The sequence below is a fragment of the Terrapene carolina genome, unplaced genomic scaffold, assembly GCF_002925995.2.
Source record: "Terrapene carolina triunguis isolate 2854851 unplaced genomic scaffold, T_m_triunguis-2.0 Scaffold192, whole genome shotgun sequence".
Classification (NCBI taxonomy): Eukaryota; Metazoa; Chordata; order Testudines; family Emydidae; genus Terrapene; species Terrapene triunguis.
The window spans coordinates 7520516-7539810 of NW_020664543.1; the positions used below are offsets into that span (position 1 = coordinate 7520516).

The 19295-nt window shown below is 43.3% G+C and overlaps 1 protein-coding gene across 1 annotated transcript in view; it reads left to right on the plus strand.

Annotated features, from left to right (window-relative positions):
* CACNG4 (calcium voltage-gated channel auxiliary subunit gamma 4) overlaps positions 1 to 8761 on the plus strand; it is a 57226-nt gene extending 48465 nt beyond the window's left edge. Inside the window, exons 3-4 of the mRNA XM_024198348.1 lie at positions 4209 to 4349; positions 8223 to 8761. Of these exons, the coding sequence (XP_024054116.1) occupies positions 4209 to 4349; positions 8223 to 8761 (680 nt within the window). The remainder of the gene's footprint in view (positions 1 to 4208; positions 4350 to 8222) is intronic.
* The last annotated feature ends 10534 nt before the right edge of the window (positions 8762 to 19295 follow it).

Genomic DNA, 19295 nt, shown 5'->3' on the forward strand with positions numbered 1-19295 from the left:
CTGGAGCTGGCCCTGCTTGGAGTACATTTCCCAGATGGGAAGGAGAGCTCTACGGCGCTCGTCTCTCTCACCAACAGAAGCTGATCCAGTAAAAGATATTACCTCACTCGCCTTATCTTTCTAATCTCCTGGGACCAACACAGCGACTACACAGCTAAAAATGAGTTAGGCATCCAGCCTGCATAGGTGCTTTTGTAACGCGCAATAGGCAGCTAGCTGCCTATTTAGGCACTTAAATACCTCTGTAAATACGGCTCTTAGACTGTGAACCTGCAAACTGCTCCACAGGCAGACCCCCTCTGCTCAAAGGCCCCGATTCAGCAAACCATCCCTGTTCAGCACCGCACTTAAGCATAGGCTTAACTCCTATTCCCATCAGTGGCATGTAAGCATTTGCTTAATTGCTGTGTGAAGTTGGGGCCCCAGTGAGCCCCACTGAATGCAACGGGGCTCTGCATTGGCACAGAGCAGCTTGCAGGATCGGGGCCTGTGGGTAACTGCATGCATTTCTGCAATGCAGGCACGTAGCAGTCGGGAATTGCCTGTGCAGCCAGGGATGCGCTGTTGCACAGTGGGCTGCAGCTTCCATTTTTGAAAATGTCACCCACACTGTTCATGTAGCTACACCCTTCCAGGGGAAAGTAAAAGCCAGAACAGAAAGGTAGGGCTTTCTGAGCCCTGGGTGAAGAAGCGCGGAACTGTGCTGCAGTTTCTTTACCACCGGAGGTGTCATAATGGATAGTGGTGCAAAGAGACAGGACAGTAAACAAGAAAAAAAAATAGAGGAGAAAGCAAAAACTGGATTCCCTTAATATTTTTTGATGTGCTGTTCTTTTATTACCAGTATGGGGAGACATACGTAAACTCTGCACAGTACACATGAGCTGCTTTTAAATTTCAGGACCAAAAATACATGTTGTAGAAGGAAAACTCTGCACTATTGTGTGGGAAGAAAATGCCATGTTTTGACTCTCTGTGTGTTAATTAACTAACAAAGCAAATATTATCTGTGGTGCTAATTATTAGGAGTAGACTAGCGCACGCTGTGAATTTGGCTTCTGTAGCAAGTATTCTCTAGTAATAGTGGAACATTTTAAGGAAGTCCTTTTAGTTTAAGTGAAATCATAATGAACAGCATGAATGGGGGAGGGGAATGAGTGTGACTCTTTATTACTATGAATTTTCTGCCTGTGACAAAGATATTCATGAATGACTAAGTGTTTGGGTGCCCACCTCCAAGCACCTTAAAGGGTGCTGATATTCCAAGGGTGGGCACGCAACACTTTCTGAAAAATTAGCCCCCTTTAAGGCATCCCAGGATGGGCACTCTACAATTGAGGCACCTAAAAAAAAATAAAAAAAATCACTATTTGCTTTTGAAAATCTTGGCCATTGGTCCTTATATTGTATGTTATGTTATACACCACAAATAAATGGGGACAATAGAGTGGATTCCCAACGTTCAGGATGCCCTGGGGAATGGCCCCATTAACAGGACATGCAGATTACAGAACGCACCGTCTACGCTGCACGGCCTATCCTGGCCTATCCCCCAGTGTAAACACAGCATGCGCCAACAGAAAGAGGAGTCCTGCCAACATTGGAACACCACCACCCTGAACGACATTGGCTTGGGGCAGCATAGCACTCTTGTGGTGGTACAGCTGCAGCTACAGTGGGGGGGGGGGGGGGTTGTTAGCACACTTGTTACCAGGGGATGAGGTTTTCTTCACATCCCTGACCAATATAGATATGTCAGTACAAACTTTACGTTTAGACGAGGCCTAAATAGCACTGCCTCTGTCAGGGAAGATGTAGAATCCATTGTGTTACTTGAGAGGCACCAAGAGACAGGAGGAGACACTATCTATGATAGCACCAGGAGAGGTGGGTGAAATTTTTCAGGTGAAACTTTTGGTGAAAAATGCAGATTCGGGTCAAGTGAAACATTTTGCAAATTCACTGAATTGTTTTGATACCCCCCAAAAAACCAAAAAACCCTGAAACAATTGAAACTTCCAATTTTTTTTATTTGAAACAACTTCTCATTTCAAAATTTGCTTTAACTTTAATTTTTAATTAATTAAAAACCTTTTAAAGAAGCTCCACGTCAAAACAAAATTTTTCCAACAACCTGAAACAAATACCTTCCATGTTTTGGAATTTCTGGCAAATAAAAAAAAAATCAGTTAGTCACACAATTTCTAGCACCAGAGCTTGTGTGAGCTGCATGTGCTGCTTTGAGACTCAGAAGCTGACGGTAAAACGAGTGAAGTGATTGTGTGAGAAGCAAAATAGAAGGCAGGAGCAGGAACAGGTGTAGCAGATCATGTATCCCAGCAAGAAATGAGCAAATAATGGAAATATATTTTCTTTGCATATTCATCCTAAAACTAGTTCAGGCTGCCTAAAACTGGATCCACACAGCAACTCCAGATAGTTTTACATTATTTTATCTGAACCACTTTTATAACTGCTTAGAAAATATCTCCAGCATAAACAGCCTTATGTAGCAAAGATGCCAAGTATGGCAGGACGCAAACTTTTCTCACAACTACAGTTCACAACAATTGTAAGTTCTTTGGGAAGGGAGGGTCTTTTTGTTCCATGTTTGTACAGTACCTAGCACGGTAGGGTCCTGGTCCACGAATAGGCCTCGTGCAATGCAAATAATACATCATGATGGTGGTGCCCACGCCTGCTCCTGTTGCGGTGCATGAGAGTTTTTGTCATTCATTACCATGGGAGCAGGGTTGAAGCCTAGGAGAGCTCTGGTAAACAGCCAGGTTAGCAGGTACTTGGCTAATGTGGGCAAATCACGGCCACCGAAACTAAAATGAGAAACCTCAGCTACGACATCTGGCCATTTCTCCTCGGGAAATGGGGGGCCTGGCTTCATGCCTGCCAAACGAGGAGATGGGCCTCGAAATTTCACCCGAGAGACAACACATCCTTAGTGCGACACATTGCAGTTAGTGTACTAGATTTCCATTACTCACCACTAACCAAGTCCTTTTGCATTGTCTGGGTCCCCACTCTGTACTAGCCACCACCAACCCCACCCCTTAGTGTCCTTATGCCTTTGTGCCTCCGCTGTGATGATTTCTCCTTCTCCGTTTAGCACATTGTCCTCTCCGTGGCCCTTGTTACAAAACCTCCCCTCCCCCTCCCCCCCCACACCTTTATCCCTCTATGTTTTTGTTACAATTCTTGCTTTCTGGAACAGTTGAGTCAGTGTATTCCCACACCCCACCCCCTGCGCCCATAGCCCCTCTTTTCTTTTTTGTCCTGTATCACTATTTCTAGCGCATTCGACCATATTTCTTCCTCCTCCTTCTTTTATTTGTGTATTCAGCCCACTTCTTCCTCCTGTTTCTTGGTTTAAGCTCATTTCATTTGCTGCATTTGTTTCCCCCTCCTCATTCCCTTCTGTTGCTCTCTAACTTAGGGATGCCCTGGTTTTGATGCCTGGCCTGCACTGGCGGTATTTAAATTCTCCCATGGTGGCTTAGATACCATTGTTGGTGGATGGCCTGACAGTGCCTAACATATAAATAAATAAAAAGCGTGACAAATGATCCCAATTAAATGCAAATATTCATGATACGCTAGTCTCAATATCTTCCTTTCTAAAAGTCAGGGAGCTTTGAGTCCATTAATACTCTACAGCTGACAGAGGGAGATGCTAGCAAGACTGTGACATGAAGACAAAGGGCTTAATTACCTGAATTTGCGGATGTCACACATGTACCAAACCACATCTACATCTCATAAAGCTGCCCACATGGTATGATATAGTTAATAGTCAGCTCAGGCATTTTTCAGTGCTTTTGCCTGCACGAGGATGGGGGTGCGTCTCTCTAACCTCGTTGGCCGGTGCGTTGTCAAAAACGTTCCACATGCAGCAGCATCAAAAGGCAGATTATGGTAATAGCTCCAAACTTGCCAGCAGAAAGCTCAAAATATTTAGGAGCAGCCAATGAAAAGTGTACGCCGTCACAATCACTTTGTCTCCATCACATCAGCCATCGGCTCATGACCTTGGGTCTAAAAACCGGCCGCCACATGCAAACGCTGTGATGGTGCCAGGCCAGCAGAGGCTGAGGGTCACCCTGAGGAAATGTGCCTTGTGAGCTCTATGCTAGCACCTGAAAAGGGATCTGGGCGAATTACTAACTGTCATGTTTTTCCTCTTATATATCCCTCAGGTATTGTCCGTGCCTCCAGTGTATTCCCCATCCTAAGCACAATATTGCTATTACTGGGAGGACTCTGTGTCGGAGCAGGAAGGATTTACAATAGCAAAAACAACATTATCCTCAGTGCTGGGATTCTGTTTGTTGCAGCAGGTACGTTCTTGCCTGAAATTTATTTATTTAGTGGCGTCTCCTTTCTAAATTGGAAATGCAAACACATAGCCGCGGCTCAGCAGATAAACAACGCCAGCTGTACGGCTGCCTGCGGTCTGAGCTGTGAAGTGCTGAGAAGCAAAGGCTCGGATTTCTAAAAGAATGGCACCAAGTGCCCAAAACCCATCGAATTGGAAAGTGGAGGAAAGATGGCCCAGCGTTCATGATGCTAGCCTGGGACTTGGGAGACTTGAAGTTCAAATACTTGCTTTACTGCGGGCTTCCTGTGTGACCAGTGCAACAATTTACTAAGGGTCGTGGTGGATTCTCCCATCACTGACAATCTGTAAATCAAGACTAGATTTTTTCTTAAAAGATCTGCTCGAGGAATTATTTTGGGGAAGTTCTTTATTTTGGGGTTATATAGAAGGTCAGACTAGACAATCACAGTGGTCCCTTCTGGCCTTGGAATCTATGAAAACCTTGGGCACGTCACTTTGGCCCAGACCCACAAAGGTATGTAGGCTCCTAACTTCCATTGATTCAATTAGGACCCTAAATATCAGAGTTGTGCCTCAGTTTCCTATTTGTAAAATTGAGATAATATTATTTCCCTATCTCATTGGGGTGTTGTGAGGCTAATTACATTGAAGGTGCTCCAATACAACACAAAAGGGGACCATGTAAGTACCTTAACTAGACAGCATCTAATTCCCTTGAGCTCTTTTGAAGTCCCAGCCAGATGTGTAACCCTCCACATCGCTCATTTTAAGGACATTTGTACAAATGGCCCTACAGTGTTTAGGATACATAAATGCAGTTTGCTGCAGAAGGAGATGGTCACAGCAGGACAGAAAGAGGTCAAATCCTGTTTCTTAAAACCGCTTCAAACTGCACCAAGCCTATAATCAGAGACTGGAACTGGCTTCTCAAGGCTCATTGCTTTTCACACATAAGGATTCTGGATGACAAGTCAGAATTAAAAGCCAGCCAGTAGTATTTATAATTTGTTGTGTTTAGAGATTGAGGCCAAGCCGGGAAAGTGGGGAGGGAGACTTGGTCAGCCAAGGGACTGAGATATCTCCCATGAGAGCCTCAATGGTTTGTGGCCTGATGAGGATTTGTCCATGGATTTTAATGACGCTTCTCTTTGGCTCTTGAATGTGAAATGGTTTTTAAAATGAGAGTTTCCAGCTCAGCAGGTGGGCTTTCCACATTCTATCTTGTTACCAAATGACATGTCCTCTTTCAGCATTTGTGCACCGCAGCGTAAAGAAGAGCATAGCAGCTTACTCTAGTAATGGGCACTTTAAATACATGTATCAGTGATAAAACACATATCCAGTCTCAGCAGGAAGCTGGCTAACCCATCTTTTTGCATGGGATGCCATATCAAATGACATCAGAATGTTAGGCGGAGGGACAGCTCAGTGGTTTGAACACTGGCCTACTAAACCCAGGATTGTGAGTTCAATCCTTGAGGGGGCCACTTAGGGATCTGGGGCAAAGTCAGTACTTGGTCCTGCTAGTGAAGGCAGGGGGCTGAACTTGATGACCTTTCAGGGTCCCTTCCAGCTCTATGAGATGTATAGGTTAGTATCATGCCATGCAACAGATCCACAAATGGGGCTGCTGTGTATGGGAGAAATCAGAGTTAAATCCAAATGACCACAGAAGGTTCAAATGAAACCATCCCCTGCGAGCCATGTTTGAAATCCAAAACTAAGTTTTGCAAATGGTCCCTATGTTAGAGGCCAAACTATGGCCACACTAATATGTTGGAGGGGCTAAGCTCACAGCTTGGCAAATGAGCCAAACTAAAACTGCAGCCACGTCAGGCTGCCTGAAATCTGCAGCGGGACCCAAATTATGAGGTCTCAGCCCATCTCAACAAATGACAGTGGGAGAGATTTGAGAAGTGAAACATACCTTGCAGCACACAAGTTGCAGAAATAGCATGCAGGGATAAATACCTCGGTGATGCATTTTATGAACATGCTAGTGGATTTCTAAGAGCACAGGGGCTGAATGAACACAGCATGAGCTTCCTCTCAGACTGCCAGGGGCTTACGAGAGCTCCCTGGATACTTACGTAACTCCCAGCAGTTTCTGAGCCACATAAAGGAGCACATTGAACCTCATCATTTCCAGCAAGGTGTCTGTGTTCTGGTTTGCCATTGCCCCTGTGATTTGGTACAAACAGAGCAGATGGCACGCTGCATATCAGCCCATTTGGTCTGTTTCATGGATTTCCTTCACACGTTGTAAGCTCCTTCTGCACTTTTAAAATGTGAAATGGTATCGTATGATTCTTCTGTAATTGTGTCTAGCATTTTATAGCACACAGGGCCAAATCCTGCCTGCCTTATGCATGCCAAACTTCTCCTGAAAGCAGGAGTTAGCTCCCAGACTATACACAGAGCTTCAGGGATTTGCCATTTCCCATCAGATGACTAATAGGTGGGGGGGGGATCCCTTTCTGTTCTTTTTCCCAGGAGTTCAAGGGCATCAACAACTTCATCTTAGGCAAATCTCATGACAGAAACTAAGTTCTTGAAGCATTTTAACAAGGAAATCCTGGCAAGGCACTTAACCTAATGAATTTTTCCTGAAAGTGACATTTCACTGCCCTTCAACTAAGGCCAGTAACACAAGGGTTTTACACTTTGTTAAAGACATTAGGTGGCCATGTGGAATCTGAATCAGGCACCTCTCACAGCCAAGGTTTTTCTTTGCCCCAAGCAAGGGCGGCTCTATGTATTTTGCCGCCCCAAGCACGGCAGTCAGGCGGCTTTCCGCGGCGCGCCTGCAGGAGGTCCGCTGGTCACGCCGATGCGGCGTCATGCCCAGAGGAGGTCTGCCAGTCCTGCGCCTTCGGCGTCCCCGCCGCCGAATTGCCGCCAAAACCGTGGGACCAACGGACCTACCGCAGGCACACCGCTGAAGGCAGCCTGACTGCCACCCTCACAGCGACCGGCTTGCCGCCCCAGGCACGCGCTTGCTGCGCTGGTGCCTGGAGACGCCCCTGGCCCCAAGTATAGTGTCAGAAAACATCGCCTTTGATATCCTAGCACATTTTCCACACTAGAGACATCATAGAGTCAGTCACATTGTTAATATCTTTCCTTAAAGCTTCAGATGAAGTATGCAGCATTTAGATGAAAAATCCATCCAGATGGAGGATAATTTATTTTGATCAAGGTGAACAGCTATAGCCCTGGCTCACAATGTATCTTTACTACCACTTCTGAATATTATAAGGCCACTAAACCACATTAGCCAGTTCTGACTTGTCACTGCTCTGTCACCATTAACAAAGAACTATGGGCCAGTCCTGCTCCATTCAAGTTAGTGGGACTATGCAAGCAACTTGTGAGATTGTATGAACCAATGGATTGGCCATTGGCATGAGAGTCTAGAGATCTGGGTTCTGTTCCTGATTCTGCCCTGCTATGTTATTTTGGGTAAATCTCAGTGTCTCATTTTCCCCATCTGCAAAATGATACTTTTCTTCCTTTGTGAAGCACTTTGAGATCCATGTACGAAAAGTCCTACATATCCCTGAACCAAATCTCACTGAAGTCAATCAAAATATTTGCACTGACTTCAATGAGGGTTGGCTCAGGCTTTCTAAGAGTTATTATAAACTATTCAGTGAGATCATGTCTCTAATTTCTAGTAGATATTTTTATGCCTACCCACAGACAAACTTTTGGGGTTGTTTTTAAGTTTATGACTGCTGATATATTGTTTTACTATAAATAAATGAAATCTTGCCTTGTAGCAATTTTAAGTTTTCTAATCTAGAGGGCAATTTTGTTTGAGTTTCTGCCTTCCCACCCATAAAGACTAATTTTTTGTTTCTTTTTCCAGGACTAAGTAATATCATAGGGATCATTGTCTATATATCCAGCAATGCAGGTGACCCAAGTGACAAGAGAGATGAGGACAAAAAGAACCATTACAACTACGGCTGGTCTTTTTACTTTGGAGCTTTGTCTTTTATTGTGGCTGAAACCATAGGAGTACTGGCAGTGAACATTTACATTGAGAAAAACAAAGAGTTGAGATTTAAAACCAAGAGGGAATTCCTTAAGACTTCTTCCTCTTCCCCTTATGCCAGGATGCCAAGCTATAGGTACAGGAGGAGGAGATCCAGATCCAGCTCTCGATCTACAGAGCCTTCTCCGTCTAGGGACGTTTCTCCAGTTGGCATGAAGATTGCCAGTTCCATCCCTATGAATGAAATTTCCATGTACACTCTGTCCAGAGAGCCCTTGAAGGTTACAACTGCAGCCAGTTACAATGCGGACCAAGAAGCCAGCTTTCTGCAGGTCCACAACTTTCTTCAGAAGGAATTTAAAGAAGGACTCCACATCAATATGGTTAACAGGAGAACGACACCTGTCTGAAGGGTTTGCTTTCTCTCTCTTTTTTTTTCAAAGTGTCAAAACAGAATAGAGCCTTCAAAAAAGAGAAGGAGCAATTTAAAATCCTTCTCAAAACAGGACATGTGCTAGGGTAGCAAACGGAGACCTTGGAATACTGGAATGGCCTAAAGATATTGTACATTCATAGCTGTTTTAAAAGCTATTCGGAGTTTGTTTCATTAAAGTTCCCGATGTCACAAGAAAGTGAAAGCAGCTCACGTCCCTGCAGTTTTGTAATGTATACAATGTGTCAGAGAAACTGGAAAAGAGTTAGTTACCAGGGCGTTTTAAAGAATTACAGAAGAATTGCAATGTGATTTTTTTAAAATAAAGTCTCTTAAAATAATCATAATTCATGGCCAAGTCCAAAGCTTATCACAAACGGAGCCTAATGCAGCTCTTCAAAACTACGATCCAGTTTCCTTTCACACAGGGAAGAGGGAGCAGAGGTCTGTCTCAGAAGCAACTGCCTCCTCGAGAAAATAAAATCTCGAGAAGGCAAAACTATTTGCAGCCATCTTGTGCTATTGAACTGTAGCACACCAATGTACTGCATGTTGCAGCATTCTACAGTGGGCGAGCTACAGAGGTCAGTACTGCCTCCACTGTTAGATCCTTGTGCAATAGAACCAAGTTGCTGATGGAGCCAATGCAGACGAAGCAGTGAGCATAGGGTGGATGCATTCTAAAATAATGAAATGGTGTGGAGTTAAAGCGGAAGCTGCTCAAACGTATTTGCAAATATCATTTCTTGCCTAAAGTTTAGAACACTTGAATCGTCTCATTGCTAATAGACCTAGTGCCTGATCCTGCCAGGTGCTGAGTGCTTCCTGCGTGTACAGGGTGCACCATTCCTCTCAGGATCAGTCTCCTATACACTACGTGTTGCAGGAACAGGAAACAGAGCTGGGCCTGTAGGAACCAATACCTGTGAAACTGAAGATTCCACAAGGGTTGCACATTACTTTTTTTCCTTGACGCTTCACAAGTGCAACACTAATGCTAGCGCAAGTTAAGGTATCTAGGCTACGTGTGTAAGAAAAGGGAAAGCTAATCTACTGATCCAATCTACTATTCAGAGTGGTGAACATTTCTGCAAAATGCGGACTTATAGGTCATGTAATGACAATTTTAAAAGATAGAACAAAAATAATTGCAGTTTACTAGATATTTATTAAACTTTTTATTATGAAAAAGCACCATGGGGTGCAAGTTGCAGTTGTTTTTATGCTGAAATTGTGGTTCAAAGTAATGTAATTTATTCTGGAATGATGGAATTCACTAAGTGCAGAGAGGCCCACAGGACCCTGTACGTAACTTACGATGGGGAAAAATGTGGATTTGTGGGTTTGGGGAGTTTGTTATTTGCTTCTTTATGATTTTTCTAAAAAGGGCTGAAATATTTTCTTTTAAATTCCTATTTCATTTTTACATGAGACCAGCGTTTCCCACTTCTCGGGGAGGTGGATTAACTACGCCGACAGAAGAGTTCTCTCCCATCGGCATACAGCATCTTCATTAAAGCGCTGCATCGGCGCAACTGCACCAATGCAAGCGTTTTAAGTGTAGAGTTGACCCTAGGTCTTGTCTGCCCTGAAAACTCTATGGTGAATGGTGGACTAGTGAACTAACATCACAAGAGCCAAGACTGAAAAAGTTAAACAACTGAGGGTTGGAGTCCGCAGCCAGATTGTTTAAAATGCTTTGTTTGTGAACCCCTACTTAACGTCCATGACTAAGTGATATTTTACGTAAAGGATGTCTTTGTTAAAGGTTGAACATCCCTCAACCTTTCAATTAGGGCACAAAATTTCCCAGTACATTTGAGCTGAGTCCTACAAAACTCCAGTAGGAGCGGCCTTGGCATTCCAAACTACAAGAATAAAAAATAAAAAACCAACAACAAAACCCACAAACAGCTCAGGCCTTCTCACACCATCATGAAGAAGGAAAATCAGGTACAATCCCAATTTTTAAAGAATCCTCTCCTTGTCCCCTTTAAATCCCATTTAGGCTTCAATCGAGCGTTTAAACACATGATTAATTTTGCAAGTAATCCAATTAAAGCAGATCGGTGCATTAATTCCTCTTTAAGAGTTTATGTGGCTCTAAAACTCTGCTAGGATCCTCGTTTAAGTCCTTTGTACTGGGGTGAATTTCACCCTGAGAGCTGACTAGAATGGAATGTAGGGAATTCTAAGGCATTAAGGGGAAAGATATTAATAGCTTTTTTAATTTTTCAAATGCTGATTTGAACAGGAGGGAAAATTCTTATCTACTTTCCAATACAGAACTTTTTGAGGAAGAGGGATGGGCGGGAGTAGGTGAAGTTATTAAACATCTTGAAGAGAATTTTTTACATAAATCTTTATGCTTTCAAACAATAAATTTCCTACCTTTTTGAGATTTCTTAATAATTAAAATCATTTTATTAGCTATGATAGAGGTAGAAAATCACATTAAAGAAGAGCATTCTGTCTCAATGTGTCATACTAAGTGCTTATTAATTTACACCTATTATAGTCAATGTATTTCCAAGTGCAATTCCCCAGAATTGTTTCCTATTGTGTTAATAAAGTAAGAGTTAGAAATTAGTCCTCATTTGTGTTTGCTGTAGTTTAAAAAAATCATTCCCTTTCAAATCAAGAGTTAGATGTAGGTTGTCTTTCTAAACTCATGGCCATTGAAAAGAAAGCTGACGGTGTGAAGATCGTTTTTGGTGTGTTTGTTTGTTTTTAAATCACCTTCTTTCAGTGACTGTTTGGAAACAAAAACTGATTCAGGTTGAAGTATGAGCCCTTTTCTAAAGTGAGGGTCAAACTTGCAGAACCACACATGTAGATTTGTACAGTACATCTACACTGGGTCCACAGAACCCCTCAGCCTCAGGGGGCACGTCTTAGCAACTCGGCTGTCCTAACTTTTGTTTTTATACAGATCATTTTCCCTTAGAACCTAAGTTCTTGTGCCAATTTCTGGCATTATTTAGATCTCCATTCTCTAAGCACGGGGCATTGAGCTCCAGGGGCATGTAACCATATTCACACCGAGTAGAGTGGTTTGGAAAATGGAATTTCAACATGGGGACACTTTGGTGGGATATGTAGTCTGGCAAGAGAGGAAGGCCCATAGGGCAGAATAGGGACACGAACAACCTGGGACTCCAACTCCCATGAGTCACTAGGGTGTATCAGGCAGATGTAGAGATATATTACTGTTTCTCTTTGGGTCAAACTGAAATAAGATTTCATTTCATTTTGATTTTCCCCCAATGAAAAACTCTGCCAAAGTCAATTTTTTTCCTGAGAAAAATGTTGATTAAGGGTTTGGAACAGCTTCCATATAAGGAGAAGTTGAAAAGACTGGGACTAGTCAGTTTAGAAAAGAGATGACTAAAGTTGGCAGGGATATGACAGAGGTCTATACAATCATGAATGGTGTGCAGAAAGTGAATAAAGAAGTATTATTTACTCCTTCACATAACACAAGAAACACAGGGGGTCACTTGATGAAATTAATAAGCAGCAGGTTTAAAACAAACATAAGGAAGTACTTCTTCATACAACACAAAGTGAACCTGTGGAACTTGTTGCCAGCAGATGTTGTGAAGGCCAAAACTATAACTGGGCTCACAAAATAATTAGATAAGTTCATGGAGGACAGGTCCATCAATGGCTATTAGCCAAAATGGTCAGGGATATAACCCCATGCTCTGGGTGTCCCTAAGCCTCTGGCTGCCAGAAGTTGGGACTGGATGACAGGGGCTGGATCACTCAATAATTGCCCTGTTCTGTTCGTTCACTCTGAAGCACCTGGCATGGGCACGTCAGAAGACAGGCTATTGGGCTAGATAGACCATTGTTCTGACCCAGTATGGCCATTTTTATGTTCTTATGATTTTGACAAAACCCAGTTTCCCAACCAGACAATGTTTCATTCAAAATTTTTCCACCAGCAGGCTGTTGTGTAGTCTCTTACTCCATGAGTAGTCCCTCTGAAATCAATTTGACTACTCTAGGAGTAAGGTAAAACCCCACAACACTGAGGGTAACTGAATCTCCTTTTGTTTTGTGTGTGGACAGTACTGGGCACAATGGAGCTCTGATCTCTAGGATTTTTAGATGCTAGCCCAGTATTAATATTAATAATCAGGTTCTCTGAAATAATCCTAGCCAGAAAATACAGCATTCAGTATTAACAGACAAAAAAAGCTACATGGAGTTATTCGACCATCTCTTCCTATTTCTCATTCCAAACAGAATAGGGATGAAAACAGCAGTCACTTCACATGCTGTATATTTTTAGTAATAGAACATTTTAGCATTTCTTTTTCTGTTCTTTCTGTATAGGTCACATATCCACAAGGGCTAATCTACCATGTCCCTTGAGGTTATACTTCTGTCTGCAGTTCTAAAAGTATTATTTCCAATGTGCATCACTTCTGCCCATATAATCACAAATACGTATACTGTACTTACTATTATTTTTAAATAAAATGTTTTAAATGTGTGGAGAAGGTATATAGATTTTAATTTACAAATTCTTTGGGCTGAATACTTATAAAGTGTGGGTTTTCTGGTAAAATGGGTATATATTTTTAATCTTGTCAGTATCCCTTTAAGTAGAAAGATTCTAACCCAGGAGACTATTTCACTGGGTAGTGACATGGACTCTTATCTCATCAGTTCCAGTCCCGCTGGCCAACCACATCTAATCAGATGTTCAACTTGTCAGAACATGGAAATTGAGACAAGGCTTCTCATAGTCCCTCACAGAAAAGTTTGGTTATACTGTTTGAGACACAACTTCAAGTGAATTTTTAGCAACCTGCAATTAGGATTGATGACCCTGCCCTGGACATAAAATTTTTTTAAACTTTTGTCCAGCATTCTAAATGAACTTGAACTAGGAATTTGGGGGAGGGGGGGTGAGAGGGGGTGGAGGGAAGGAGGTGGGATGATGAAATTTGGTTAAAATTATTTTTGAGGTTGTTTTCACACTTCTCTTAACACCCTAGTTGTAGCTGGGAAGGCTACCACAAGACAACATACTGCAAGAAAAAAAATATTCTCATAGTATCTCTGAAACCAGAAGTCCTAATCATCGGGGGATAAATGCTATGCTCACACACAAGATTTCCAGCTAAGTGGTTGGGTAACATTGGGAAAAGCTGAGTAATTTCCAGAAGCTTTCCCAACCCAAACCCAACCCTCTTGAGGTTTGCCCATGAGTCGTTATGAATACTGCAGCATATACATTCATTAGTAAAAGCAAATGCCGATCAGTAACACTTTCACTGAGGAGTCCACATCAGACTCCCTGTGGACATGGTGACATACAGCCAAGTTTATGGAAGTATTTGCTAATTTTGTGTTCCTCTGGTTTTGGGATAGTCCCAATCTGGGACTTCCAGGACCTGATTTTCAAGAGGTGGTGGGGACCCACAGATTCACAAAAAAGTCAAATCATACCCTTACAATCCATTCCCATCCCCACCAGGGTCTGATGCGAACTCTTTTCTGTGCACTCTCCTTTCTACACTCTTGTATGTTTTTCTCTGAAGAAAGAGCCTCTTGTCTACCCGCATTTCAAAACTCTAGAAATTTTCAGTGGCCGTGAATATAAAATCCCCAGCTGTGCGAAATGCACTGAACAAAGGTCATGAGTTCAGCAGCCCCACTATTCACCCTAAAACATTCTGAACCATTCAGTGATCACGGGCAATATTTTTTCTTCAAATGGTGCTTTTAACTTCACCTTTACATTTCCCAAGTCTCCACATTCTCTAAAGATAAAGTGTGTGTCTATACATCTGATCAGTGGACACATCTGGAGGTAGGCAAACAAAGGATTCAGCTTTTCAAATGCCTCCATTCCCAGGGGGTAAGCCATTCTCAGTGCACGACTGACTCTGCCCTTGACTCTGGCTAAGAATGAAATAGTTCAGCAGGGATGTTCGCACATTGCAGGGCAAGCTGGGGGACAGAGTCGTGAGCCTGGCTGCCTCACAGCACACAGAAATAACTGCTACAAGTATTGGAAGGGAAGATGATTGGGGGGAGTGGAGGGAGAAGCTTTGTGGCCCGTTTGAAAAGTGAGAAGGATTTCAGGTGAGAGGATATGTCGTCTTCTTGAAAATAAGTTGACATAATAGGAACTAAAAAATCCTTACCCTGTAGAAGAGATTGAAGTGCATTCTTCAACATCTGATGCAGCATTTGCCTTGCCCAACCAAACATAGAGGATCGCCTACCAGAAATGCATGCTAGGAAAGGTTCTTTTAACAGCTTGGACCCACAAACAACCAGTCAGCAGTGACCAGCCAGAGATGGGGAGGTAGCTCCTCTGGAAGAGGTTGAATTGTTCACTTTTGAAGAGGTCAGGATTGGGGGGGAATGCGGGAAGACAGGCTGGTTAATTCAAGCCAGTGTGAAGCAGTTATGTTAATTTGTTTGTTATGGACATTATGTTTCTATAATAAAAAACTAGGGTAAAATCCTGGCCCCAAATGGGAGTTTGCCATTGACTTCAATGGAGTCAGGATTTCATGCCTAGAGTATGGGAGAATTTTTTGGACTTCGGCAATACAATGTTCCACCTCACAGGGCCAACCTCTAAGGCAAGATTGTCCACGAGTCTCAAGTGCGGTGATGGGATACCTCAGGGTCAGAGGGGCTGAATACAGCTAAGGAGAAGCCATTTTAGCTAGAATCTGTGTATGGTTCATTTGCTGGAAATACAGTTTGAATGGATAGGAGACAAGACCACAATTTGGGAACCTGAAATTTGGGACGCTTCAGGTCCAAACATTGCAGCTCAATCCCATCTCCGATTTTGAGCTAAAGCACTTTAAACACACAGGAAAAAAACAGTGAGAAAGTCATACAGGTGTCCTGGATCCAACAGACCCTAGGGGGCTTTCCTTGCAGAGAGTAGCATTAGTTATTCTCTTTCACGTCCCCAAGCACACTCGGTATGATTTTCACTCTATGGCAGTGAGGATCGTCATCGACATGTGAAGGATTGGACCTGGCATCTTCCTTACTGCAGGACTTTAGGACAGGGAAATGATTTCCCTGATTGAAATGCTTTGTTTCTTTAAATCATGGAACAGTTAGCTAGGGGTTCATGTCTAAAGATAATGAGATTGGCCTGCAAACCCATTACTAAGGGAGAAGTTTTTATTAATTTATTTATACTAATTATTAATTTATACTATTTATTAATAGTCCCTATTAAAAATCACTTGCATTGCTAGCATGAGTAAAGGTGGCTCATGAGAGGAGACGGTTGCAGGATCTGGCTCTATTCAGCATTTCTATTATGCACATGCTGAATCGGGGCCTTTATCACTTGGAAAAACCACAAGCATAAATGCCAGAGGGGAACAAGGCTAGGCAATGAATTTTCCAGGCAGAAAAGAATGCAGCTTTTGGTCCGGAGATATCTCATTTAGCATTTTCTCAAGGAAAAAGACATAATTGTGTGTCTCACAGACACAGCTGCTAAAGTGCAACTAATTAAACCCCCCTGTGCTTCCCAACAGGTCCTCATTAATAGTATGTTTATATTTCATGTGTTATTGATTTTTAAATGTGGGTACTTGCCAACAGGAGATCGCTAGAATCACTTAATGATAGTTTATATACTAAAGCCTTCTGGAGGATGTGCCATCATTTTCCTTTTGTTAACTGCTCTTCCGGAAATCAGTTTTGTCTCTGCATTCATAAGATGCTCACACAGAGCACAACTGGGGATGAATTGGAATAGAATCACCACGAGGTTCCATTTCAAACAGGTGTGATAGAAAACACTCAATTTAAAAAGGAACCTAAAAACCCAGGCATTTTGGGCCTGTCACCCCTAGGTAACTTTAAAATCGAAGGGGGAAGAATTTTCAAAGTGCCTAGGGGATTTAGGAGCACAGGTCTCAGTGACATTCAATGGAACATGTGTTCCTAAATCCGTTGGGGACAATTTTCAGAATAGCTCCCTCAAAAGAGGGAGGATCCTGGGAAAACCTGGACGGGTGGTAACTCTTGTCAAAGGTTATATCTTGAGGTTGCCCTTTGAGTAGAAGGAAGGCAGGGACCTGGCTTACATCATACATAATTTCCTAGGCAACAGGAGTTCTGAGGGCCAGTCCTGGGACATAGAGTATAGCCCTCTAGCTGTGCTTCTTAGAGAGTCCAGCCCTTCTGGGGCACAGGGTGTGGGTGTGCGTAAAAAACAAGAAAGGAAGTAGTTCGAAGGCCAGAGCCCCCTTCCCCTTATACAAAAGAGGGGACACAGTCTTTCAGGCTGTGCAGAAAGTCTCAGCTCCTACCCTGGGCTTGGTTAGGGGTCAAGTCAAGAGTTAATGCTGGGTATTTCAATAAAATAAACAAACCCACCCTTAGAGGGCTCAGGCTGACAGTACGCCCAAGTTGTTCCTCACAAGTAACCCACTCCTCTGGATTCCAGCTCTTATCCTGGGCACCACCCCCAATAGCCAGAGTGCCTCCTTTTAAAGAGGCCACCCCCCAGGCCTGAGAATCTGCACAGGTGTAGAGGGCTGGAGATGTTTGTGACCGCAGGAGTTCTTTAAAACCTTCTTGACTGGTGGGGTGAATTTGACCTAGAATGCTAGTGCTTTCGGCCTTGCATAAGCCCTCTGCCTCTGGAGTGGATTTCCCCTTCCTTTCTGCATGAGGTGTTCCCTGTGTTGTTTAGACAAGTCCTCTCAAACTGATCAAGGCAGCAACAGCTGAATGAGAGCAGACAGCTTGAACCTTGGCAGGAGGAGAAAATGCCAACTACAGCTGGAAGAAATAACTAATGAGTTAACAACATTGCTGTCCTGGGAGGTTGCAATTAGACTAAAGCAGGATCACTAGTGGTTGCTTCCTCAGCAACGGAAAGCCTGTTTTGAGGGCAGCGGCTGTGCCTGCCCTTGCAAACACACATTAACTTTTGTACGCTCGACTTGCGAAGGACCTGTGGAGTTTCCAGCGTCTAAAAAGGAAAGTAAAAATGGGGCTCATAAAATCGACTGATGTCTAGTGAAATTTAACAAGAGACTATTTCAAAAGAAAAGGCATTAAATTTTTAATGCATTCTTTTTCTGTTTTAGAATCTGCTCCCTTTAGGCTTTTCTGCTTTCATGAAAACTCATGGCCGTAGTTAAGAAAACAGAAATGTAAGTGGCTGGAATGTTTCTCTCCGTGTGTGACACATTATTCCATTTTTATGCCTCAAAAGATATAGTGTGGTTCAGCCATTTGAAACATAAATTTCTTCAGCTAGGGGGCAATTGATTGTGTATGCATGGCCATCCCTGGCAAGGTCCACAATGGGAATAATAAAGGCTTCCCTGGCTCTTGTGAAACTGACAGCTTCATTACCTTTGATATAGACACTTTGATAGCTAATGGGGTCCTACTGTACAGTGCCAGTACCTGCTAGCAGTTTGCTCATCTATAGCGCCTTTTGTCTGAAGATCCCAAAGTGCTTTGCAAGCATTAATTATGTCACCATCCTGTGAGATAAGGAAGTCTATTATCCCCATTCCACAGATGGGGAAGCAGAAAAACTAAGTTACTGGCCCAAAGCCACACCGTGAGTCTAAGACAGAGCCAGCAACAGAAGAAACCAGATCTCCCACACCTGCTAGGAGATATCTAGGCCCTCATTTTCAGAGGTGTTGAAAACCTGCAACTCCCACTGACTTAATTAGGAGCTGTTGAAGATCAAACCCTAACTGACCCCCTTCTTTGCAGTCCCAGCACACAAGCCAAGGATGTAACGGGTCACGCAGAATGAACTCCCACCTTCGCCCACTTGGCTGGAGGTGTGAGGCGCCTTGTTTTGGCTGCATGCAGCACCATGCTGTACCTCTTCTATGGCTAGATAAGGGGCTTCAGTCTCCAAGGGCTGTCAAGCCAGTATTCTTAGTCAACATGAAATTTTCCTTGGGGTAGGGCGTCAGACTCAAATCAGCACCTTCTCCAAAAAAAGTCATCGTGAGATTGCACTGGGGCTGGTAATCCCCCTCCCTCTGACTGACTCAGACTGTACTGGAAAGGATCCCGATTGCCAGACTAAGCCTGATATTTCCAGAGCAGCCGTTTTGGTCTCCTGACAGATTCCTTAGGCATTTGAAGCTGCTCAGTGTAAGACTCTCCTTTGGTGCGTGTTGCAGCTGAGCTGTTGGGTTGTTCTCAGGACTTTCTTGTCCCCTTGAACGTTATTGTCCTTCGAAGTTGAAATTCAAGGATTTTTAGCCACTTGCAAGTAGGGTCTCTGGGGAGGTTCCCAAGGAAAAGCAAATGCTCTTGGAGATAATGCTAGAGAGACCCGGTCATCAAGGGCTTACTGCAGGCTGTTTTACACTGACGTATACAGGGTCAGAATCACTAAAGCTGGTGCAGGGAGGCAACATATAACAGTTGCTGCACCAGAGAGGTCCCTTGGACTCAGAGGCTTTTGCTTGTACATTCTGGCTATGCCCCCTTCTAGACCAGTGCTGGCCCCACTT